The sequence below is a fragment of the Danio rerio genome, chromosome 5 (genome assembly GCF_049306965.1).
Source record: "Danio rerio strain Tuebingen ecotype United States chromosome 5, GRCz12tu, whole genome shotgun sequence".
NCBI lineage: Eukaryota > Metazoa > Chordata > Actinopteri > Cypriniformes > Danionidae > Danio > Danio rerio.
Window position 1 is genome coordinate 54,858,486 of NC_133180.1, and position 27,681 is coordinate 54,886,166.

The window sequence follows — 27,681 nt, forward strand, 5'->3', positions numbered from 1 at the left end:
GGAGACTGAGCTGACTAGCCTTCTTATAAACAGCCTCTACTTTACAATCAAAATTCAGTTTATTGTCATTAATTGTGCCAAAATACTTCAAATTTAAGACCTGCACTACTATTTCTATTTATGGTGACTGGTTTATAAAATCTAGTATCTGCTACTTTTCTTTGACTCCCCAGACATAGTTCTTTTGTTTTTCGAATATTAAGATGTAATGAACATTTGCCTAGCCAATCTGTGATGCTATTAATACATTTGAAATATAAGGAGCTATTCATTTCTTCCTGACAGGAAACCAACGCCAGATCATGGGCATATTTTTTTAAGAGTGAGATTATCATCATTTTACCCTCATGTGGTTCCATACCTCCATGAGTTTTCTTTTTTCTGTTGAACACATAAGAAGTTAGAAAATTGTTGCAATTGACTTGTTTTTAACATGTTTCAAAATTACTTACTGTGTGTTCAACAAAAAAAGAAACTCAAACAGGTTTGTAACAGGCGAAGGGTGAGTAAATGATGACAGCATTTTCAGTTTTGGGTGAACTCTTGGTGAAGTTTGTTCCTTGCCACTGTAGCCACTGGCTTGCTTGGTTTGGGACTTGTGGAGCTGCACATTGATGTTTTTTAGCAGTGAAAATTAAACCACACTGAACTGAACTAAACTGAACTTAAAAATCTAAAAACAGGACTGACATGTCAAGACTTCTATGTTAAACTGCTTTGACACAATCTACATTGTAAATGCGCGATAGCAATAAACATTGAATTAAATTGAACTATCCTTTTCAGTCATGGGATATTTAATAGCATCAGACATTTACAGGCCCGTAGGGAGTTTGGTGAAAGGGGTGGTTCTTTGTTCTCAAAAGTAAATCTTTTTGCAGTTATGCACCTCATTTTCTATTTAATTAGGATGTTTAATACTGTAATTTAGGGTGATTTTTTTTTGCTGGATTAGCTTATCTGATAGTCACACTTTTTGATGTACCAAAAACATTTTCTAAAGATTTAGAATAAAAAAATATGAAAAATAGGCTACTTATTTTTAAGCTACTTTATGATGTATCACTAGGGGGGAAAATAGCAATCTGTTAAAAGTTTTAAATTTAAAACTGTGGCCTCAGAATTTTTCCATAAGTATATTAAAAATAAAAATTAAAAAATATTAAAAATGTAGAGCTTCACCATTTTTCTAGCCTCTCTTGTAAAAAGGTGCACTTGGAAAGTCGTGGATAACAACAATAGCCTAATTAGTATTAATATATTAATAGCTTTGGTGCTTCAAATCTTTTTATTGATCATTGTTTCTTTGAAGAATAAGGTCCAAGATTTAGAATAAAAGTTTCTCATAAAATGTTTTCTCTATAACAACAATACAGTGAAAGTTAACTTAACTTGCAACAGATTCTGCTTGGTAATAAAGCCTTTTTTGATGTATTATTTTGATAATTTATGATGGCATAACAGTCAAAAAAAGGACAAATTAGCTCATGTATGGAACAATACTGGACCTCTGTACGTGGGGAGGGGGGGGTCTTCTGATCCATCGGAACCCCCCCCTGGCTACTGGCCTGATTTATGATCTACTCTATAGACCATTTCAATGTGGTCATGTCATTGACCCATGAACATTTCCTGTTTGTTATCAAACTATTTCATAACTGTAACACCACGCAATTCAATCAACTTAATATCAAAACAACTTTCATAACATTATTTATTAATATGTGGCTCTTTTTGGATTCTCTGAATATATTAAAAAAAATAAAAACGTAAAACAGGAAATACATTCGGGCCATTTTTTGTTTTTTTTGTTTTTGTTTACATCCCTCAAAATAGTCTATTAAATTAAATCTGATCCAAACTGTGTTTGTAGTGCACTATATTTTTAAAAATAAAATTTAAGTCCCTTATCTGATAATAAATAATAAAAATCTAAGAACTGTTGTGGAAATGTATTGTGGGAATCCTGATGTGATGAACAATACATGTCTCTCTGCCTATTCGAACTTCTAAGGGGAAACAACATAATGTGATCACCACAAATCATATAGTTAAAAGTGATTGCAAAAATGTCTGAGAAAAGAGAAGTTAGTTTATAATAAGAATAGCAAATCATACTATATGGAACCATACAGTGTGTAGTGTGACACGTGAGTGAAAATGGTGAGTATTATAATAATGCACTGTAAACCTCTTACTTACTCTACTACTACATTTGTACACAAAAGAGGAAGCAGCAGCACCACACATTGACAGATCAGTCAACACGTTTAATGTCAACTGCTGTCTAAACCAATAACCCATAACCCAACTAAAGATGACAAGACAATATTCAGTTTTCGAATTAGAAAATGAAGAGATGTTGCTGTTAAACTTGATATAACACGAAAGAAATGTGAAGCTGAATCGATTTCATCTTCATTCAAAAAAAGCACACACTCGGGTCACTTTCTGATCACCTTGTGTTTTAAAATCACTTCACTCTTACCAGGTCACTGGCGTTTTTAGCAAGCTCGTCCTCGCTGGATGCTGCCGAGTCCACCACCAGCTTCTCGAAGCACGACGAGCCCAAGGACGAGCTCTTCTGCTGGGACATCGCCAGATGGGAGACCAGTAGCTTCGGACTCCCATGCGCGGATACGGAAATCTCCGGTTTACTGACTGACGCTCCATCAGTAACGGCCAGCGGTGAGATCCCGAGCCCTTTAGCGGCGCCGGAATCCGGCTCTTCGCACAGAGTTCTGGTCCCTGCGAAAGCCGGAGGAGTTGAGCAGCACAGATTGGGCTGCGAGGACGAGAAGACCCGGTCCAGGACCTGTTTCTTCTTTCTTTTAAACATCCACAAGCCGCTTTCTTTTTTAGCATCCGCGCTGCGTCTTTCGGATCCCAGTTTGGGGCTCAAAAACGGTTTGGTCTTCTCTTGGAAATTCCTCCACATTCTCCTCTGGTAGGACGATGACTGCGGGTCTTTGGCGCTTTCATCCTTGTGTTTCTCCTCCATAGTTGCCGTCCAGCAGCAGCAGCGGCGGCAGCAGGCTGTCAGCGCGCGGAGCGCCAGAGACACTGAAGCGCGCGGGCGAGCGCACAGGAGCGCGTGCTCTTGATCACCGATGACACTCAGGCACTTAAAACACATTCACTTTATCTGGATATATGTGTCGACACTTGTGACACAATCTAAAGTGTTTTCACAGCTTCTTAACATTTAAGTCTGCAGAGATACCTTATTATCTGTCCAATTGTTTGTTTGTTTTAATAAAAGAGCTGTGTGGTCAGATCTGAAGAGTAGTCACGGACGAGGATTACCTGAGAAAACGTGAATGTGTATCTGATTCACTCTTTAATGACTTAATGACCTGACAGTAACCCAAGAAAAAGCCAGTACACCAATATATAATTGCAGAGTTGAAAGATACGCCTCCCTCTGGTGAAAACCCGTCATTATAAGGAATTTGGTGAGTGTATGGATGACATTATATTACATAATGTGTAATAGTCCTATACAATCCATTTGAGATACTAACTTGTGCGTGTATTGCTGTAAACGTGCCGCTAATAATAGCAGATACAGCACTGGAAGGATTTGTCGTGACTAGGCAAAAAAGAATTCAGCATTACACATACAAACAGACAACGTCATCAGTGTGTTACAAATACACTTACATGATGCTGTAGCCTTAACATTACAGAAATACAAATATATACATTTTAATGGAAGAAAAAATATGAAAACGGGGAAAAAATAAAAATAAAAAAATAAAATAACATTATTAAATAATTTTGGGCGACACAGTGGCGTAGGTAGTAGGTAGTGTTGTCGCCTCATAGCAAGAAGGTCGCTGGTTCAAGCCTTGGCTGGGTCAGTTAACGTTTCTGTGTGGAGTTTGCATGTTCTCCCTGCGTTCGTGTGGGTTTCCTCCGGATGCTCTTTCCCCCAAAGTCCAAAGATATGCGGTACAAGTGAATTGGGTAGGCTAAATTGTCCATAGTGTATGAGTGTAAATGAGTGTGTATGGATGTTTCCCAGAGATGGGTTGCAGTTGGAAGGGCATCCGCTGCGTAAAACATATGGTGGATAAGTTGGTGGTCCATTCCTCTGTGGTGACCCCAGATTAATAAAGGGACTAAGCCGAAAAGAAAATGAATGAATGAATTAAATAATTTTAACATGATTTTTTTCTTATAGTCTACTCTGTAAGACAACTTAAGAGTTAATAAGTTGGCAGGCTTAAACTGTATAAATTTCATATTCGCTTTTGTTAATATTCCTAACAGCTGCCACACAAATAGAATTTCTATTGATTTAACAGGAAAGGAAGAGCCAAGACCACCCGCGAGCAAACCCACTCATGTGTCTGTTTAACCCTTAAAGACCGAGACAGCCGCCCGCGGCTAAAAATAAGTATTGCTCTTAAATGTTTAATAACTTTTGATCCGCTGATCCGATTCATACAATTCAAAGATTGGCATAAAGAAGAGAATCTCAGCTTTCCAGTGCTGTATCACATTACATTCGCGGACTTTCAGAGGCTCCGGAATCAGTGCGGTTACGTCATCAAAATTTGTCAACGCTGATTTGACAAAGAAACGCTCGTCACTGTGTCTCAGGACAAACCAGACATCATACATTGATGCATTGACCCTCCTCCATGCCCAGATTGGTTCAAACTCGCTATATCACAACCAATAAGCATAGGTTTCACTTTTGTTTCTGGACCAACAAGCTTTTTGAACAACACGGAATGAGAAATAGCCATACATTTATGCGCGGCTAAATAAAACGCAAAAAAAAAGTTTTGCATGAAATAATTCTCATACTAAGTACTTTTGCATGCACAGCAGCACAGAAAGATGACAAAACAGTGACACAGCAAAGACGAACTGCTGCTCTTGCTGTTTTCAAAAGACGCAAATGAAGGTGCAGCTGTTTGTCTGCATTGCAGACAACCATATCCAAATCCAAATCCACAGACAACCATATCCATGCTGGCACATAAAACCTAAAGATGTTCCATATTGAATCTAGTTTAGTTATATAACTATTTATAGTATAGTAAATATTTATATCTATTTTTTACTGAGGATTTGCACCATGTTTATTTGGACTTTGACACATTATTTATTATTTTCTTATTTTTTTATTTGTTCATTGTAAGTGGTGTTGTTTATAGTAACTGAAAATATATTATTTGGAAAAAGTGAAATTTGCTCCACTGTTCTATTATTTTTTAACATTTTTTTCTGTTTAGTTCATTCCCAGAACTTTTGAGCAAATACATTGTCAGTAAATAAATGCATTTTTTTCCCCCATAAAAAAACGCCTTGGAATAACATTGAAATAAATTGCTATAACTTGCTCAGGGAATTGTGGATGTAGACTAAATTTATTTTGGAAGTATAAAACATCATGGCATGTATTTCTAAAGAAAGAAAAACAAACTTCATAAGGTTTTGTTTGAAATAACTAGAAAATGCCACTTTTTTTAAAAATCGTTTCTGGAAAATTCTGGAATATTTTTGTTTTTGTTAATGTTTTTGGACCAAAAAATATTTTAGACTGGACCTTTAAATGATACAGATTGAAACTTCAGGTTCTCCTGTTTAAAATGATATATGACACTTGAGGCTGACTGCTAAAATAAAAATAAAACTGCTTTTTAAAAAAATAATAATATAGGCCCATTAGGTGCCCACAAAATACCTCTAGGTCTTTAAGGGTTAAAGCTCTTAGAATTTCACAATTTATTTAATTATATAAGGTTGTAACAGTTGTTGTAAAGACATCACAATAAACTCACACACATTTTTTGAAAATGTGCATGTTATTGCTGTCATAGTATGCACATTAAACATTATAATATATATAAATAATTTTCATTTAAAAGTGTAAAAATCCTGTAAAAGGTGTTAAAGTTTTTGATTACAACTAGGTTTATAGTTGGGTCCGTGGACAGAAAAAATTTATCAGTATACTGTAAAAACAAAAAAAAATATGTGACAAAAGTCATGATAAATGTTTTTATTATACTTATTTTAATACGTTAATCAAGTTTCAACTAAATGTTATGCAAAGATTTTTTTAATACTTAATAAATTAACTTAATTAACTTGACTTTGTCCGTTTAATTGATCAACTAAATAATGTAAGGCAGCAAGAACAGTTTTTTTTCATGGACTGAAAACCAACAGAAATTGAAGAAACTGCTGTTGTTAGTCTGGGAAGATGAAGTTCAGGGTTGTGTGAACTGGTTGATAACATTTTCTAGGAGACCACAGCCTGTCATTTAGACTGAACAAATTATTGATAGTTGTGGAAATATTGTCAAACTTATCTGAATTATTTTTGTTAATTGTAATCAATTGATATATCTTTCTATCCATGCTATCTATCCATGCTATCTTTTCTATCCATGCTATCTGCCATTATGAAGATGAATTTGTTCTGACAGCGATTAAACACCAATAACTGATCTATTGTAGACAGAGAGAATTTCTATAGTGTTTAAACTTTGATAATATGAGACATTTTGCAGGTGTATATCTTTTGTTTCAACTGGTATTGATTAGAATATCAGCATGCACATTAAAACATTACTTTACAAGTTTCTCTAAAGAGACCATGACCACTTTGCTTTGAAACATGAGAATACTGAGTACTATTGCATAATAGATGTGTTACAATTTACAGAATGGAAATCATTAGTGGCACTCTGGACTGAAAATCTCTTGAGAATGAATAAAAAGTTTAAAATGTCTGACCTCTTCAGTTTCTCAATTCTTAAATATGTTCTAATCAAATTATAGCATATTTATAGGCCATCATCCTCCTGAAATCAAATCATCCTTTGCTTAGTGAGTTAATAATAATAATAATATATATATATATATATATATATATATATATATATATATATATATATATATATATATATATATATATATATATATATATATATATATATATAGACAAGTAGATCAAAGTTTTAATACTGTATATATAAGTTATAATACTGTAAATTCAAATAGTCTAAGCTGTCAAGTAAATGACTAACCTCTGTTAGAGCATTACGTGGGGTAACTAAGAGATCAGAATAAACAAACATATCACAGACTACAGAGAAACAGCTCACAAGTAAGTACCGTTTGATTTTGTAATGAATTACATTTATTTTTATATATGTAGCGCATAATAAATTAGATCAGCAGTTTGTGAAATACTTGGGTCAGGTTCTGATACCAGCTCATCTGCCAAATTTAGTCCCTTAAACCCAATGTTTCCTAAAGAGGAGGTCAGGGGTCACTTGGTGATTTCCAAAATTCAAATTAATTTAGTTAAACTATTAGAATTGCCATATTTTAACCATAGCCCACAAAAGATAAAATAGTAGCTTTTAATAGGAAAAAACAACAACATGCAAATGAAAAGCCATCAGCCTTTAAATTATTTTATTTTCATGGGATCAGTGTGTTTACGTCAGATTAACAACACAGCAATAGGCTCAGCTGCAGCAGATTGATTTTATAGCACCAGGTTAAACTCCTTGACACCTTTATGGCAATCCAATACATTAAAAAATAAACACAGGCCACAACTGAACATTGAGAATGATCTCTGATTGGATGTCTCCAAAATGAAACCAAGAATAGACTTGTGCTGAACAACATTGTGTCCACCAGTCTGTTTAGTAGAGTTTAATATTAAATTAAACAAATGAATAAATAACTATAAAAATGAAATGGATGTTGGACTGTTGCACTTTTTTTGTGTTGTTAATATGCTTGTGTTTATCAAAGCCTATTGTTGTATGAGCAACATTTGCAATTTTCTAACCACCTAAGAGAAATTTGGGGGTTGGAAGTCACTGGCATTGTTATTATAGGGGTTGCGTGCTGAAAAGTTTGGGATTTCCTGACTTAAACCACCTTTCTAACTTCACTGATGCTCAGTTTAAAATACAGAAGTTCTGTCTTGACTATGTCTACAAGGCCTAAATAAACTGAGTTGCTGCAATGGGATTAACTTATTAGATAATTTGCATTAATGAGTCGTTGAGTTGTACACTGTTAATGATTTTTGCACTGTTAATGAATTTAACTGTAATATGAACTGTATTTTACTGTAGGATATTTATGCAGTATGTTACTGTATTTTAGAGTTGCATTGTTAAAATTGCTGTATATTTTACAGTAAGGATATATAATACTGTACATTTATTGAGCAAGTAAAATAGTGCTGTAAATGTAAGCACATTATTTGTGCTATAATTTATTTACAGTAAGTTACAGGCAAACTGCTGCCAGTAAGATACTGTATATTATACAGGAAATTGTCAACAGTGTATATACAGTACTGTTGTGTATAGGTATTACATGGAGAAGATGGCTTATAAGTACCTTGCCCATGTCATCATTTTTTAAAGGCTCATACAGAGTCATATTTTTATTTTATCTTATTATTATTATTATTCAGAAAGTAAAAACGTTGGGTTGGGTTCAGGAATTTTGTTGGGGAAGGGCGATACAAATTACATTTAAAAGTCACGTTTCCACTGTCATGTCTAAAGCAAACTAGCCAGTGGGAGCCAGGGCAAAACGGGGCTTCCTCTGTGCCAGCGGCCAGCCTTTTTCAGCCCGCCGAATACCTTGGGCCAAAGAGGGACAGTGGAGTGAAAGCAGAGGCAGAGCTTGCCCGAGTCTGGTAAAGATGGCATGCAGCCATTACAGTAGTTTTCCAATCTCACACAAGTACATGCGCCAAAAAATAAATAAATAAATAATAAGGAAAAAAAACATACAGCTGTTCATTTTAAGATAGGCTATTCCATAAAACACCTTATAGGCAAGGGGTCTTTTTTTGCTTAAGATCGCCCTTATGTCATTTAAATTTAAGGGTGTTTCATAAAATAATAGTTAAAGTAGTTTTAATTTAATAAGTGATATTTCTTTGATGCATCTTCTTTGTTGTTTCAATAACGCATAATAATCTTTACACCTGCAGCAGCCAGTAACTTTCATTTGTCAAATGTTTTTGTCAAGTTTAAAAGGTGTGTTTGTGCATGAAGCGTGCGCGTTTAGGATCTGCACTGCAAGCTATTGGCCCGACACAGTGGAAACGCAACATAGTTTCAGCCTCACTGCTCAAGCTTCCGGGTTATTGGCATGACCCGGCCCGAAAAAAGCCCTGGCTTGCACCGACTGGAAATGCAGCTATTGTATTCAAGTGTGTTTTTGTGTGAGAGACAGAGGGAGGTAGAAAGAGATAGGCCAAAAACAACACATTTCAACTGCAGTGAAATAATACACCATTACTTCTGTGGTCATTGTGGCTGTTATGATGAATACACATATTAAAACAATAAATGCTCTATCAAAAGGATTCACCTCGTTTAAATGAATATTTTATTCATGAGTTCATCAGGGTGAAACAGTACTCAGAGGCACATAATCAATAGTTGATGTACTTAGCTGGAGCCCTTGAGTTATGCCCACTACATTTAATGCGATGTCGGAGAAGCAGCAAAGAGAACACACACACTATGTTCCTCTAGCTTCAAAATGCATTTAATTCTGCTTCATTTTGACAACACGACTCTGTACTGTAGTTTCTTTTACTACATACAGTATTCCCAGATTAAATCAGCTACTATATAACATCCAATATTAAATGACATAAATCAAGTTCACATAACTGTGAAATTTGCTGTAACTGCCTGTAATATCTGTTTGATGAAGTTAGTCTTTCTGAAGACTGGCTCTAGGCTTTGAAAATAAAAATTCTTTACAGCCATATACCTGTAACACCCTGTGAGCTTGACTTATATTGTTATAAAGGCCAAACACAACAGGCTAGCAAATGGGTTTTAGTTTTGTGATTGTGTTTTGTTTTAATGCATATAGGATACATGGAGAGACGTGTAACCAACCAGGAACACACTCTAAACAGTCTACTGGAAAAAGCCATGAAGATCAGAGACGATGTGGTGACTGGTCTACATGCAGCTCAGGGTTCAGCCCTGATGGAGTCATCTGCTAGAAAACTACTTGAGAACCACATCCAGATCATAACTCACATTGTCAAGCAGCTCAGCAAAGACATCCAGGTGCAAATTGGTTTATGGATGTTCTAAGAATGCACTTATACATGCTTCCTTTTTCAACTCGCTGGTTCCACGAGTACTTTTTCCTATAACTTTTTAAGCCATGAGCAAAACCAACAAGCTACAAGGAGAATCACAACATTTTAAACGTTTAATTTGAAGCAGATAAATATTGAATTTAAACTAAAAGACTACAGAAACTACAATCCCATGAAGCATTGTGTGACAGTTAAATAAAAATGACAGCAACATATAAAACTCTATTTAAAGTTGCTTTGTATGTTAGAAACACCATTTTTAAAGGTGACATTAGATGCACATTTTAGTTTAATATATATTTTTTTCAGTTAAAAATATTTTTTTATTTTTTGTCTATAATCAGAGTCTGAAACTTAATTTAGTTATTTTTCAATAGTAGAGTAAATAAACACTAATTTACTCTGTCAAAACCACTTTAGTGTTTCTTTAAATGACAATGAGCTACTGCACACCCTGCCACTCTCTGAAGCTGAATCATGAATGGTTACTGATCCTTTCCTGATGTAGCATACGCTGTTCACCACACATAAAGCACTCAGTCAAGCCTCAAGCTTTTGCTTCCTTCAGTCTAAAAACTCACATGACAAACTATTTCAATCTGTTTTGACATTACAATAACAAATCTGAGATTGCATAAAAAGTTATCATAGCAATTGACGTTGCAGCCTGCCATTATCAATGTAAAATGTATTCAAACAGTATACAGTACATATACTAAGTGACATTGCTGGATTTAAATGTTCAAACACAACTTAAACTTACTGCTTAAACATTGCAGGAGCGTTCTGAGCACCCGAAGAAGCAAAAAGTCACAGCCCAGGCTCATTCAGAATACAGTATGTACCCCTATATACATTTCTGGAGAGCGCCAAATATGTCTCAGGAGCTACTTTTTTTGCAGTTTTTGTTTTTTACGAATCCACCAGAGGCTGCTGTGTATGCTTTTAGATCTCACATTTCTCATGCGAGTGGCATTCGCGCCTGCTGTTCTCACATAAATCCACAGAGGCCCCTGTCGACTACTGAATTATTAATTGACCGAGTGATCTCTTACCTGCTTTCTAGAACTGTTCTTTACCAGACTTGAACCCCGTTACCAATTAAGTCCGTCGACATACATGTCGAGCTACTGGATAAACTGGTAACAGCTGAAAAGCCATTCCTATAAAGGTAAGCGGTCAGCTGGTAAGCAAGAAAAGGAACGGCATCATACTGCCCCCTAGCATTAGTTTTAAAGAAGAAATGCAGCCATACTTATTTCTGGCTACATAATTCGCGATCTCCAGAAATGTACTCTATATAGGGTTACGTTTTCAGAATGCCTGCTCACAGTTTTTGTTTTTGCAAATCCACCAGAGGCCACTGTGTACACTTTCTTGACATTCTCAAATTTCTCTTGCGCATCGTCTACTCACATAAATCCACCAGAGGGTGCAATATACTTTTTAGCAAACCAGGCTAGGTTGGTGTCGACAGACTGACTGACCACCGCCCTTCTCTAAACCCAACCAATGTGTTTTCAAAAGCAATCTAGAAAAAAAGCTGCATGATTTCACCACATTTTCAGCCTGTTGTTTATTTATTTATTATTTATTTTTTGTTTATTTATAATTTATAAAACCGTTCTTGGCCAGACTTTCCCTGTAGTCAAGGTCAATTCCGCTTTGCATCCCAAGTCTGTTGATGTATGCAGCGAGCTACTGGGCAAACTGGTAACACCGGAAAATCCATTCACATGGAGGTAAGCGGTCAGCGGAAGCACAAATAGGAACAGAAGTTGACGGCAGTGTCACATTGCCCCATAGCGGTCATTTTAAAGACGAAATGCAGCCAGACAAACCTCAGGCTACATAAGTCGCGCCTTCTAGAAATGTAGACAGGGGTACATATCCACAATTGAACCTGTGTTGATAACTTTATTACTCAAAAGCTAAAAAACTAAAGGCGCCATCATTAACCTCTTTGCTATCTGTTTACAAAAAAGTGAAGAATATTTTATCAATATTTTATATTTTATCAATATTTTACTGGGCACATTAAAAGATCACATCACAACATCACAATAGGCATGACATTCAATCGGGTCAAATGATGGCACATATTTGCACTTTCACAGTTCTTAACAAATTAGCTTCATATTTTCTTTCAACACTTTTGACCAATAAATGAACAAAAATTACAAAAATTAAAATTTTATGTGATGTTACCGTTAATATACATTTTTTTCACTAATATATGATAAGACGCACCTTTAAAGTACCAAAATGTACCCTTTAAGGAGAAAAGTTACCCTTTCTAAATGGTATCTGTCCAGCGACTGTTTTTAAAATGTAATGTTACAAAAGATTAAAATATATCTAAATATAAAATATATAAAAATATATATATATATATATATATATATATATATATATATATATATATATATATATATATATATATATATATATATATATATATATATATATATATATATAAATTATTTAAAAATGAAACCCCATCTGACTATTTTAAGTCCTAGCTGAAATGTAAGTTACCACAGTCACTTGTAAGTTACCACCGTCACCCCCCAACCCCCACACCTCACCCCACCCAGGTCTAGTCTAGTTACATTGCTAAATTGTTAGATCAATGGCTCCATATAATCGACTGACCCCAAAGCTTAACATTTATTTTTAACGTGAAAGCAAAAATGTAACAATGCTTGATGAGTGAGGTCTAGTTTCTGTGAACATGCCAGCAGAGCCATTTACGTGATGAGATACATTATGCAGGGTATGTGCATAAAAAATGAATGAATCAAATAAATCAAAGGTCAGCAGCCAGTGCACCAAAAGAGCCTTTTTTAGTCCCTAAAGTGTGATGATGTAACCACACAGGCTTAATAGAAAGAAATTATAAAACTGTGAGGCCTATGTCTAAGGGCTGAACCACGTTTGTTTTTCCTTCCGAAATTACAAAATGGCGATGCATTTGTATTATCAAATTTAGAACAGTTTGCGGACAAGAGACACGTTTGTAAATAATTGCTCCATTATAATGGAAGATTACTGAAGTCTGTGAAGCGTGGTGAGTGATCTGCTGATATGAGCAATCACTCAATCTTCTGTCTCCTCAGGTGCTGGAGGCCCAGATTATGGAGAGAGACAACCTTGCTGCGGGGACGACGTTCGCAGTCAAGAGCTTGGATCACAAGAACATGATGGGTATTGGAGATCTCAGAGGCAGAGTGGCAAGGTCAGAAATTATACATCATCATTTTATTTTAACTCTGTGACCTTCATTTTCTAAAAAGAAAAACGTAAAATTTTAATTTCTAGTAAATTTGTGTTTTACTGATATTTTTACAGTGTATATTATTTTTTTTATTGCATAAAAACAATCTGGTGACACTTTAGAATAACAATCCGTTATAACTAGCTAATAGTCTATTAGTAAACTGTTAGTTAATGGGTTATAAATGACTTATTAAATAGTAGTTAATTTTTTGTTAATTATTTATAACAATGCCTTATAGTTAGCCAATTGATAACTTACAAGCTGTTAGTTAAAAGGTATTAATGACTTGTTAACTGTTTTTAATGATTTATAACTATACCTAATAAATTAGTAATAAATCATGAACAAGCTGTTGGTAAATTAAACCTTACTAAAGACTTGTTAAGTATCAGTAAATAGTTTATATATGTTATTGGGACGTTATTCTAAAGTTGCAACTATTCTTCATTTATTAACTTAGGAAATGATAAATAGTTGCAACTTTAGAATAACGTCCCAATAACGCACATAAGCTAATAACTATAACTTAAGTACTTTAGTTATAAGTTAAGTACTATAGTAACTCACACTTTACAAATCAGTTGTTCCTAGTTTGTTTACTAATAACAACAGTGAAACTTTTGTAAAACTTTTCTAATTAAAGACATTTTTATTTTATCCTTATGTTGAGCACAAAAAGTGCCCAAACCCTTATGGGTCTATACATTAAACACAATGTTCAACATTTCATCTGTTGAGTTTTTTTGTGGTAAAACAGCACACAGAAAAGCCCATGAGTGGAACAAGGTAAAGGTACAAAAATCTTATATTTTAAATATCACATCAAAGTTCTGTAGCTTAAACTTGTTTCATCCATTTGCTGTTCTACAAAGTTTCACTGGTATTAGTAGATGGTAAACAAACTATGAACAACTCATCTGTAAGGTGTGAGTTAGTATACTGGTTAAGTGTTAGTTAATAACTTATGTATGTTATTGGGACGTTATTCTAAAGCTGCAACTATTCCTCATTTACCAACAGTTAATAAATAAAGAATAGACTAACGATAGAATAACGTCCCAATAACATACATAAACTATTAACTGATACTTAACAAGTCTTGAGTAAGTAGTTTACTAACAGCTTGTTCATGATCTATTACTAATTTATAAGGTATAGTTATAAATCATTAAAAAACAGTTAACAAGTCATTTATAACTTGTTAACTATAACAGCTTGTAAGTTATCTATTAGATATCTGTAAGGCACAGTTATAAATAATTAATAAACTATTAACTATTATTTAACAAGTCATTTACAACCTATTAACTAACAGTTTATTAATGATCTATTAACTAGTTATAAAGTTATTTTAAAGTGTCACCAACAATCTAATACATAATAATCTTTGTGGGATTCTTTACATTTACAGTTATTTAGCTGTATTTATTTGTTATTAATAAGTCATCACCTTGGAATTGTAAGGCTCTGTCTGCGTTCTAAATGATTTTGATATTGAGCTTCAAAGATTTTGCATTCCATATAGCAAACAATACGTGTATAACAGTTCTCTTTCATACATTAACATGACAGAGACCCTAACAATCAAAATTCTTGTACATTCGCAAATTGGCGTGAAAAGCAATCCAAATGCAGATTGAAGCTTCTAATTCTAAAAAGTAATTTTCAGCTTGGAATTATAAGGTTGTATCTGGCAGTCATTTATTGAAGCATTACTTTTCAAAAAGTTCAATCACAAAAAAATATAAACTGGTGTTATAACAATATGTTGATGCTTGAGAAAGTTACATTTTTGCTTTCTATAACATTTATTTTATGTTTTAGGATGAATTTTTTTTCTTGTTTCAATTAAGCATAAGACTGTGCTAAATCCTTTGTCCAGCGGTGTTAATTTTATGTAACTAATATGGTCATATTTATTTAATTATATGCTATATATGAACTGTTGAATTATATTTATTGAATTATATGCCCCATGAACTACTATAAATTAAGTATTTACCCTTCAAGGCTTAGTATCAAATATACAGACTTTTCTCTATAAAGAAAACAGACAATGAGCAAATGAGTTTAATAAACACTGAAAATGTTTCACTGACTATATATGCACAAATAAAAATAATTCATATTTAATATATACATTTTTTTAATAACTGTCTCTTTTTCAACAATGTAAAATTAAACATTTCGTTTTAATGTAAAAAAAAACGCATCTAAATCATCACATTTACACATATCTTCTCAGTTTCAGGTTACTTCTCAATTTTGTTGACTCTGATTTTGTGTTTCTTTCTGGTCTTTCCCGCTGTCAATGGAGCAGTCTAGAGAAATAAAAAAAGAAAAAAAGAAAGCTGATCCTGATTGGTTCTCATGCATGCATTTGAAATGCTGGTTGGCTCACAGAGAGAACCTTACAGAACCAAGCTAGAGTTTGACTTTGTAGATAAAACCTTTTTTTGTTTTTAAATAAAAAGTCTTAAAATGTAAACAACTTATAAAAACATCACATAATGAAGATAAGTTGTTAATTAATAAAAATTTGTGAATAACAAAATTTTGACAAATGTCAGATAGAACCTTATAATTCTAAGGTGACAAATTATAAATATATATTTTTTCTTTACTTTCTTTAATTTTATTTTAACCATTATTTAATTCATTCATATTTACTTTATTTGTATTAATGTTTATTGAACATATTAATTGAATATTTCTATTTTATTTTAACCAGTCATGTTATTTAATCAATTTATACACTACCTGACAAAAGTCTTGTCGCTTATCCCTGTTTTAGGAACAACAAATAATAACTTGACTTCTAGTTGGTCATTTGGTATTAAAAGTGGCTTATATGACAGACAAAGGCCTCTAGATTACTCTTATTTTACCAAATTAAAATATGACCATACCTTGATTTTTATTGATTTAACTAGGTAGCTTAGACAGAAGTCTTGTCACTTCACAAAAGGAATAATGTACAGTATATAAAGTCATGGTGCATTGATAATAATGCATTTAATTAATATTGTGTGACCCCGCATGAGCTTGGAGGACTGATCCATACATTTATGCAGTGACTCAAATAACTAAATAATAAAGTCATCTGGAATGGCAAAGAAAGCGTTCTTGCAGAACTCAATAATGTTCATGTTGGGTGACTGGGCAGGCCAATCCTGGAGCAGCTTGACCTTTTTTGCTTTCAGGAACTTTGATGTGGAGGCTAAAGTTTGAGAAGGAGTGCTATCCTGCTGAAGAATTTGCCCTTTTCTTGTGGTTTGTAATGTAACGGGCGGCACAAATGTCTTGATACCTCAAGCTGTTTATGTTGACATCCACTCTGCAGATCTCTTGCATGCCCATAATGAATGTAACCCCAATCCCATGATCTTTCCATTACCAAACTTGACTGATTTTTGGAGAATCTTGGGTCCACGTGGCTTCCAATAGGTCTTTTTAAGTATTTGTAATGATTGGGATGAAGGCAGGTAGTGTATACATGATGATTTTTTTTACTCTGTGACCCTTTTTGTTTTAATATTTTTGTATTTTGTTTTATTTTATTTTAATTTGATAGTTTTATATATTTCAAAACAATTAAAATGTGAACATAAGAAAAATCATGTACATTTTTTCATTTTATTTTAACCATTATTTCATTCATTTATTCATTAATATTTACTTTATTTATATAAAGTTGATAAATGTTTAAAACATAATAAATTAATAATTTTATAATGAGTCATTCATCCATTCATATTGATTTAATTTTTTTGCACCAAAGCAATCAAGACAATTGTTTATTTAAACCAGTAATTTAATTTAATTTAATTTAATTTAATTTAATTTAATTTAACTTTATTTTATTTTATTTTATTTTATTTTATTTTATTTTATTTTCACTAAAGCAATCAACATTTTAACATACGTTATAAACTGCTATTTCATTTTTCCCCATAAGATTTATTCTTGAATGATTGTGACTGCTCTTTTGATCACATTTATAACAAGGCTAAATATTAGACGTTCACTTGTGTGTAAAATGTTTTTTTCCCAAACAACCAGTTTAGTGAACATATTAGTGAAATGTTTTGTGATGTATTTGTTCAGTTGAGTCTAACATTTCCATGAAATGAGTGTGGCAGTATATGGAAGACAGAGGGTCATTAGTGGCTTACGGGCACAGGAACAGTGCGCATGATGAGATGTTTGCTGGCTACACAGCCTATGACCACTCTAGAAGGCTAACATCCACCCGCTTCACACATTAGCATTAAGAGTATTCATTAGATCATCTTTGTGGAATGAAAAACATCTAAATTGCCCTTGCCTAATGAGCATAAACAAGATTTGTGGTGATCTGCGTCATTCTGCAGTTGTAGTATGCATCACGTTTTTTTGAATGGAAGAAAAAATGGCCTTTAAGATTTCCTAGAAAAAAAAGTCATGTTTAATGAGAAGAAGAACACAGCCCATACATTGTTGCTTTTTATAGTCTAATTGACAATTTTGAAAGGTACAGTAAATGGTATAATTTTTATGCACACAAATTTACTCCAGATTTGCTGGATTTGTTAGGTATGGCTTAAGTAAAATGGTAATATTTGCTTTTATAACAAGCTCTTTTAACATTTCTTTAAATTTTGAAATATTATTATTCAGAGCATTTTATCTTATCCTAAAAACCATTTAAAAACACATTAACTATTTATAAAAATATTAATTCCTTTTGTCTTAGATGTGATGCCAGTATTGCTAAACTGTCATCTGATGTTGGTGCTGAACAGCAGGATATCCTGAAACTCAAGCAGGAAGTGAATGAATTACACTCTAAATTGGAGCTTAAGATGAAAGACATGGAGCTTAAGGTGAGAGTTCGATGACCAGGCTATTAAACAACTTGTGAAATGTGCATAACAAAATGGGTGGCAATTTATTTTACAGTACATGTACTTAAAGTCCAAATCCAAATGTACAGTGTTTATTTTTCTAGCTCCTATTGTTATTCTTAAAGTAAAACAATTTATAGAATATTGTAAGTAATACAGTTAGAATACATCAGGTTATGTTACATAAATAGCTTTTTCGATGGTGTATCGTGATTCTTATCACAACTATTATTAGCATTACAAAACATAAAGACACGCTATTCTACATGACTCACAGATGATTTTGTGTGGAGTCAATCTAGGGCCATATATACTTGCAAAATAAATAAAATTTAGCAAACAAAACATAAAGTATTGAGCCAAAATAAATTAATTAATGCAAATCTCCAAAAATCGCAAAGCGAAAAATACATTTTTGAGAAGTAAACAATTAAAAATAAATAAATAAATAAAGAACTGCAAGGGGAAAATGTAAAAATTACATTTTGAAAAAAATGAAATGCAAATTAGATTCATTCAGTGCAAAAAATACTAAAATATTTGCAATTTAAAAAAAAAAACATAAATATTTGTAAAACATTTATTAGCATTGATTTGCTTTTTAGTCAACCGTGAGTTTGCGATGCTGTTTTCACTTTGTTGCTGTTTCATTTTGTGGCCCTGGTTTGACAAGAGGGCAGAGTCAAGGAAACTTGGGCAGTTACTGCATGCCTGGACCTGCCTCCATTCAAGCGACGTCATTACCTGGACACACAGTATCATCGTGGTGGTCTTACAGCCCAGTAGGCTTGGGCCTGCCGAAACGCCCAAGTTCCCTTGACTTGTATAGAGTTAATCTAGGACCATATATATTCTTGCAAAATAAAAGAAAGTTTTACAAACAAAAAATAAAGTAATGAGCAAAAATAAATAAATTTAAATATTCAAAAATCGCAAAGCAAAAATACATTTTTGGGAAATAAAAATTAATTTTGCTAACTAAAATAAAAAACTGTAAAGGGTAAATTAAGTTTGAGGAGTAAAAATGAAGTTTGCAAATAAAAAAGAACTGCAAAAACAAAATCAAGCAGTGCAACAAAACCTATTTTGCAATAAGATAAAAACTATATATATTTGCAAAACATTTTTTATAGCATTTTTATGCCTTAACAAAACCCATCCAGTCGGTTGCAATATTCATTTTGAGTTAACAAGGGTTGAACTTGGGCATTTACGGCAGGCTCAGACCTACTGGGCTGTAAGACCACTACGGTAATACTGTGTCTCCAGGTGCAGGCAGGTCCAGGCCTGCTGTAACCACCCAATTTCCCTTGACTATTTGACTCTATGTTTATGGCATCCACGCTCATGTAAATAAACCAAATAAACATAATACCACTTGTAACATCCATGGTTGTTGGAACTATAACAAAATGCAATTAAGGTAAAAGTATTACTTACCAAGAATTTAGACGATTAATGAGTTTATTTGATTCACTTCACGGCCTCCAACATCTGATCGATCCCATGATTCCATTAACGCAAAATTAAAATATTCGCATCTCAATTTGACCAGCATTTGACACCGATTGAGGCACAATTTGCAACAGTTTTGACCTTGGTTAGAGCGAAGTAAAAAAAGCTACTCTAAAAAATGTATCTGTTTAGGTAAATCCACTAAAAAGTATTCTTTAATCAAAGTCTGACCATTTGTTTCTGCATTTTGAGAGGCAGTCCTTCTGATGACGTCAACCTAGTGGTTTAGTAATAGTGATATATATTAATAGTAATATGTATAGTAATATTCTCATCCACACCTACCGTCAGTTTGCTATTAGGAATTATGTGCAAAGTGGCCCCACCTCTTACTTAATATACTGACATAACAGTTTCAGCAACGCCCATTTCATTTGGACTTTAACATACTTATAGTGTTATAGTGAACTAAACTATTAGGATATATAAGCTATCCATATATGGGCAGTGGCGGTTCTAGTATTGCATGGCACCCCATATATATATATATATATATATATATATATATATATATATATATATATATATATATATATATATATATATATATATATATATATATATATATATATATATATATATATATATGCTGCCTTGGACAATCTCCCATATTGCCCATAATAGTACAATCTACTCATGTTAAGCATAGGCATATACTATAAAAATATGCTAACATGTAAATGCTAGAAAATGGTAGTAGCAAAGTCCATGCTAACATCGTGAGCTTTAGCCATGTGTTAAATACATGCTAGACATGTTAAGCTAGCTTTGTCTTTAACGTTAGATAATAAATTCATGACATAACAGATATGTAGCTCTTACTTGCAATGTGCTAAATTAAATTAGCCATTTAGCATGTGCTAAAAAATGTGTGGGAAATGTCTACAATTCGGTTAACAACACAAAAAGTTCTACATGTTAGAAACATGTTAGTGACATGCTAATTCATAACAACATGTTCAAAAGTGTCATTTAAATTTTACAAACATTGTTTGTCCATATTTGACCCAATGTTGGGTTAAAAAAAAACATATACTCAAAACGGGACTGTAAATATTAAGGACTACAGCAAAATGTTTTTAAAAATGTCAGGGTATCATTAAGAATATAATCTCTTAAAAATGGGTTTGTTTTAAACCAAATTTTGGTAAAATATGAACCAACTCCACACTTCAGTTAATTTTGCATAAAATGTATAACCCAACAATTAGATTTGGTCTAAAAATGGTTTAAGTGTATTATCACCATGGGAAATATTCAATATATTGCCTCATTTCTTCAGGAAATTGGCGTGTATCTTCTTTTATTTTCCTCTACTTGCTAGATATACAAAAATAACTTGTGAGGAAGCCAGTGTGTGCATTAATGTAAAGTTGCATCAGATTCGGCCCAAACCTCTCTTCTATTGGGGAACTGCAGCGCTGTCATCCAAAAAAACCTGCTGGTGACTGTGTGTGGGATGAACAGTAAATCACAGTGATTGCAGTGCATTAGCTTGGGGAACCATAACGGTAATTGAAAATGAAAGGGGACGAGGAAAACCCGAGCTAAATACACATGGGAGTACTAGCTTTCCTTGGGTGTTGATGTCAAAACATGCCAATGCACCTTCTCTGACAAGTAATTTACATTTGTATGAAACATGTTTTTGTTATGTTTGGATAGTAATGCTATTTTATTTATTTATTTATTTTTTTTGATAATCAGAATCAGAAAAACTTGGGACAGTAAAGAAAATGCAAATAAAAAATGAAAGTAGTGATTTTTAAATGTATTTGTTTTTCATTGCAGACAATATGAACACAAAATATTTCATGTTTTGTCCGGCCAACTTCATTTCATTTGTAAATATACATCATTTCCTGTCATTCAGACAGGAGCAGTTTAGGGCTAGTAATCAGGATGAATTTGTCAATTAATAATGTGATTTGAAACAGGTGGTTTCAACAGGTGATTGTAATTATGATTTGGTACAAAAGCAGCATCCAATAAAGATCTAAGCTAAACCGCATACTTCCATACTATGTAGTACTCTAAAATCAATATGCGAGTCGAGTAGTATGTCCAAATTCAAAAATCAGTATGCGAGAAGTACCTGGAAGACTTACTGTACTACTTCCAGCGAGATTCTGAAGTGCGTATCTCATGTACGCTGCACTATCCCATGATGCCCCGCGAGAGAATTCATGAATGGGATTGAAGCAATGCAACTGACGCAGGTAGGTCATGTGATCATGTCTAAATGGCAGATGTATTACATCCGAACTCCATTCATACTGTATAGAATGTAGGAGTAAAGAGAGGCAAAGGATTGCCAGTTTGCCAACAAATATGTGAGAAAATTATTGAAAACAATTACATTTATTTATTTAAATTATAAAAAACAATGGTCCTCAAAGAAAGATAAGAAGAAATTTGGATATTTCGCCTTAAACAGTGCACAACATATTTAAAAAATTCAAGGAATCCGGAGGAATTTCATTGCGTAAAGGACAAGGGGTGCAAGCTGAAGCTGAACAATCATGATCTCCAATTCCTCAAAAGGCACTACATCAAGAATCATCATTTATTTATTATTTATTTATTTATAACATCACCACATGAGCTCATGTGGCAAACTACTTTGACAAACTTTTGTCAAGGCTACCACAATACGTTGTTACATCTACAAATGTCAGTTAAAACTTTACTGTGCCGAAAGGAAGCTCTATGTTAACAATGTCCAGAAGTTCCATCGGCTTCTCTGGGCTCGGAGTCATCCATACCATCACACAGTAAAAACATGTACTTTGGTCAGATGAATCAGTATTTCAGGTATTTTTTGGGGGGAGAAATGGACACCATGTGCTCCGGACCAAAGAAGAAAAGGATCATCCTGACTGTTGCCAGCAACAACTCCAAAAGCCAGGGCATATCATAGTATGCGATTGTGTCAGTGCCCTTGGCAAAGGTAACTTGCACTTCTGTGATGGCACCATTAATGCTGAAAAATACATTTGTAGCACAATATCATGCCTTTTTTTCTAGGTACACCCATGCATACTTCAACAAGAAAATGCAAAACCACATTCTGCACATATAACAAAGTCCTGGCTGCAGTGGAAGAGGATACAGGTACTTGACTGGCCTGCCTGCAGTCCTGACCTGTCTCCAATAAAGAACGTGTGGTGCATTTTGAAGCTTTTGAAAACCCTGTACCATTGCCTGACTTAAAACTTGTTTGCAGGAACAATGGGACAAAATTACACCTGAAACACTTCATCACTTGGTGTCTTTAGTCACTAAACGTCTTTTAACTGTTGTGAAAAGGAATGACAACATTACAAAGTAGTAAATGTTTCAACTTTTTTTGTAAATGTGTTGCAAGAATCAAGTGTTTATTAAAAAACGAACAAACAAACAAATAATGAGGAACACGTTAAAATGTTTGCTGTATTGTCTGTAATAAAATACAAGTCGAAGTAAATTTAAAAATCTTTTTTTTTTCTTTTTTGTGTTTTCCATACTGTCCCAGATTTTTCTAATTTGAGGTTGTATTTCCAATCGATATAGAAGAACAATGTAAACAATGTGCAGAAATGACTGTTGCTTCGTAATGTATTGTCATTTTCAGCTGTCTCGGGACGTAGGAAAACTGGAGACATCCCTGTCAGAGAAGCTGATCTCTCAGAGAAACACCATTGCAGATTTACACAAGGAAATTCAACTACTGGATGTAAAGTAAGAGCAACTGAGAACAATTGCATAAACTGCTGAGAAAAACATGCTGAAAAATTTTTTTTCCAGCAAACCAGCAGTCATTTGTCAAAACGTACCATTCGTCAAAATCTAGCATATGCTAGCGGTGGTTTTCAACATGGGTAGTCTTAAGAAAGCTACCTTTCTTCAAGGCTGGGCATAACTCATTTAAGGTCTAAATTCCAATTTAAATCTAAAAAGCAGAGCTTGGTTAACTGAGAGAGTCTCAGCATTGTCTATGCAACTCTCCTTCTTAAAAAAAACTAATTTGTAGCTAATAAATATTTTGAAGGTTTATGAAAATTCATCTTTAATATAGTAAAAATGTTTCTTAGCATATTCATTATTTAGTATGTTGGCATATAGGCTATTAACACATGGTTGGACCTATTTTGCCTTTAGAACAGCCTTAATCCCTTGTGCCATAGATTTAACAGGAACTGGAAATATTCCTCAGAGATCTTGGTCCATACTGACATGATAGCATCACACAGTTGCTGCAGATTTGTCGGCTGCGCATCCATGATGCGAATCTCCCGTTCCACCACATCCCCAAGATGCTCTATTGGATTGAGGTCTGGTGACTGTGGAGACCATTTAAGTACAGTGAACTCATTGCTATGTTCAAGAAACCAGTTTGGGAGAATTTGTGCTTTACATAGCGCGTTATCCTGCTGGAAGCAGCCATCAGAAGATGAGTACACTGTGGTCATAAAGGGATGGACATGGTCAGCAACAACACACAGGTAGGCTGTGGCACTGACACGATGCTCACTTGGTATTAATGGGCCCAAAGTGTGCCAAGAAAATATCCCGCACACTATTACACCAACACCAGCAGCCTGAACAATTGATACAAGGCAGGATGGATCCATGCTTTCATGTTGTTGATGCCAAATTCTGACCCTACTATCCAAATGTCGCAGCAAAAAATTGAGACTCTTCAGACCAGGCAACGTTTTTCTAATCTTCTATGGTCTAATTTTGGTAAACCTGTGTGAATTTAGCATCAGTTTTCTGTTCTAAGCTAACATGAGTGGCACCCGGTGTGGTCTTCTGTTGCTGTAGCCCATCTGCATCAAGGTTGGCTCTTCTGCATACCTCGGTTGTAACGAGTGGTTATTTAAGTTACTGTTGCCCTTCTGTCAGCTGGATCTCAGTAGATCAGCAGTTGCTGAAAAACTCAGACCTGCCTGTGAGGCATCAACAACCATGCCACGTTCAAAGTCACATAAATCATCTTCCCCATTCTGATGCTCAGTTTGAACTGCAGGAGATCCTCTTGAGCATGTCTACATGCCTACATGCATTGAGTTGCTGCCATGTGATTAGCCGATTAGAAATTTGTGTTAACGAGCAGTTAGACATGTGTACCTAATAAAGTGGCTGGTGAGTGTATAATATTAGCAAATAAATTGACATATAACTAGCATGTTTAAAATATTTTTTAGCTTAACATGTCTAACAAGTTGTGCTTTTTTGTTTATTATTGCGTGCGTGTTTGAACACTGTGCTAGCATAAATTTTGTGCTATACATTCTAGCTCTTTCAATGTTGTTAGCTTGTGTCTAACACATATGGCCATTCTTACCATGAGTAAGATTGTTGCTTTAGATTAGAAACGTAGATGACTAGACAATTAATATCACAATTTAAAGGTACAATTCACTCCAAGTCATTTATTTCAAACCTTTAATCCTTTACTTCAAACCTTTATGAGTTTCTTTCTTTTGTTAAACAAAAGAATGCATTTTTAAGAAAACCTGTAACCATTGACTTCCATAGTATTTGTTTTTCCTGCTATGGAAGTCAAAGGCTGCAGTTTTTCAGCATTCTTTTGTGTTGAACAGGTATGGAGTAAGTAAATTTTAATTTTCTGGCTGAATTCCTTTCAAGTTTAAATGAGTTAAAATTACTTACAAATATTGCAAACTGTAATATTATATCCTTAAAGGTGCAGTTTATGTTGAAAGTCTCTTCACATTCCAATAGTAAAGTAAATGATTTAAAAGTATTGACATGTATTTTTATTTATTCATTCATGCATGTATTTTCTTTTTGGCTTAGCCCCTTTATCAATCTGGGTTCGCCACAGCGGAATGAACCACCAACGTATCCAGCATATGCTTTCGCAGCAGATGCCCTTCCAGCTGCAACCCATCTCTGGGAAACAACCATATATACTCATTCACACACATAAACTACGGACAATTTAGCCTACCCAATTCACCTGTACCGCATGTCTTTGGACTGGAAACCGGAGCACCCAGAGGAAACCCACATGAACAAGGGGAGAACATGCAAACTCCACACAGAAATCCAACCAGGCACGTGCACACATAGGGCTCAACCTGTGCAGTGCACATGCCCTTTTTAGTCTTGGATAGAAAGTGCCCCCGCGACGCGGCACACCCTCGGTCCCGCCCTTCAGTAGGCGCGCGGCAACACTGCTCTTAAGTACGCGCGCGACAACACAGCTGATCAGAATGCGCGCGACAACACCGCTCTTCAATATTGCACGGCACAACAAACCCCCCCCCCCCCTTCAAAAAATGTATTCTGCAAATGCCCTTTGGTCTGTCTCTGCATGGGCCTGAATCCAACTGACCCTGCCGAAACTCAAACCAGCGACCTTCTTGCTTTGAGGCAACAGCACTACCTGCTGCGCCAGCATGTCGCCTTATGTATTTTTATAATATGGGTAATGCATAAGACTAAAAAATGTTAATCCAATTAAATATTGTGGGGCCGACATTTCCCATGATTCTGATCAGTAGCTCAAACTGTCTGTCAGCAAATGCAGATTTGTACATCTGCTCAGCCGTTCACACAGATCCGTCGTTTGCGAGAGAGCAGTAAAAACAAATGCTGAATCAAAACTTGTTAAAATCCTGAATCAATATTGGGAGTTAGTTTTGCATGCTGGAGGAAGGATGACACCATGGCTGAAGTATTTCTGTTAGACGGGTAATGTTCTGTTTTAAAACTATCTTAGTCACGCAAAGCTGATGTAGATTTTGTTGATTTACAAATGGGTTATATGCACAGAAGTGTTGTTCAGCCACTGAAATTTTCCAGCAAAAGAATGATGTGACTATTTTTAATTTCATAAGGGACCTTTTACAGCATTGATAATTTAGATTTTATTTAGTTTAACAACATAACAGAAGTAAATAATCCTATTCCACCTAGCCTGCTTTACTGGGGTCAATTTTATATTCACATTGGTTCATTTAGTCCACCGGCCAAGCACCATAGTCGTTTTAGGACAAACCGCATGAGAGAGTGAGACCAGCGATCAATGCATGAATGAAATATTGCACATTGTGAAGTTTCACAAACTAATTTCGAGAGGAGCATGTGATATGATTGTGCACTTCTGGCCACTCATCCGTAATAATCCAATCAGAATGATCCTAGCTTAATATAAATGGATCACTTTCTCCTTATTGCTCTATCTTTTTTGGAAGAATCCCCCCTTCCACCCCATCTCCTCCTTTTTCTCCCCTTCTAAAGGGGGAGCGATCGAGACCTACCTGATCTCGGATGCCCTGATATGCTTCTAGACCGGGCGGGAGCCCTGGGCTCAAATATCTCCGAGCTCAGGCTTCTCTCCCAGAACAGCATGCCATTGCTATAAATGCCAAGCATATCCAAGTGGGAACTCTTGAAATGACAAATTTTGCTAGCTACACAACTGAAATATGCTAGATATAATACAGTTTTTCTTTTGGAATTGTAGTATTATAAAGAATAAGGTTATAACTGGGGAATGACATGTCATCTTTAGGTGCGCGTTTGTAATATCAGGAGATGTGGCTTTGGACGGCAGGGGAGGGACTGTGTTTATACTAAAGGATTAGCATTTTGGCAGATCACCCACTGCACCTTTAATATATTAAAGTAATATATATAATATAACTTTTAGGTTTTAATAAAACCCTAATAAATTTTTTATATATTTTTGCACAGCAAAATTGCAAACAATTTACACAGATTTTTAGGTTTGATTTGGCACAAAACCTTAAGCTAAACAGCCATTAATCTTGTAATTAAATAATGACAAGTAAACAATTACTTTGTTTCTTCATACCATACAAAGATGTTTTTCGTTACCATGAAAAGCT

The 27,681-nt window shown here is 34.5% G+C and overlaps 2 protein-coding genes across 7 annotated transcripts in view; one reads left to right on the forward strand and one right to left on the reverse strand.

Annotated features, from left to right (window-relative positions):
* Positions 1-2,217: 2,217 nt before the first annotated feature.
* The window catches only part of fam81b (family with sequence similarity 81 member B), a 36,383-nt gene continuing 10,919 nt past the window's right edge, over positions 2,218-27,681 (forward strand). Inside the window, exons 1-7 of one of the 6 annotated variants that reach the window (XM_073951405.1) lie at positions 2,218-3,121; positions 3,263-3,316; positions 3,404-3,455; positions 9,898-10,100; positions 13,255-13,373; positions 18,151-18,280; positions 23,430-23,536. In XM_073951405.1, coding sequence (XP_073807506.1) covers positions 9,903-10,100; positions 13,255-13,373; positions 18,151-18,280; positions 23,430-23,536 — 554 coding nt within the window. In that variant the 5' untranslated portion in view covers positions 2,218-3,121; positions 3,263-3,316; positions 3,404-3,455; positions 9,898-9,902. Of the gene's footprint in view, positions 3,317-3,403; positions 3,456-7,082; positions 7,133-9,848; positions 10,101-13,254; positions 13,374-18,150; positions 18,281-22,279; positions 23,297-23,429; positions 23,537-27,681 lie in introns of those variants that run through there. The other 5 variants (XM_073951407.1, XM_073951409.1, XM_073951408.1 and 2 more) reach the window with 5 other exon arrangements.
* Positions 2,432-3,070, reverse strand: zgc:194908. Its single transcript, NM_001135983.1, has one exon. It carries the CDS (start codon positions 2,999-3,001, stop codon positions 2,474-2,476), a length of 528 nt encoding a protein of 175 aa, NP_001129455.1. The 5' UTR covers positions 3,002-3,070; the 3' UTR covers positions 2,432-2,473.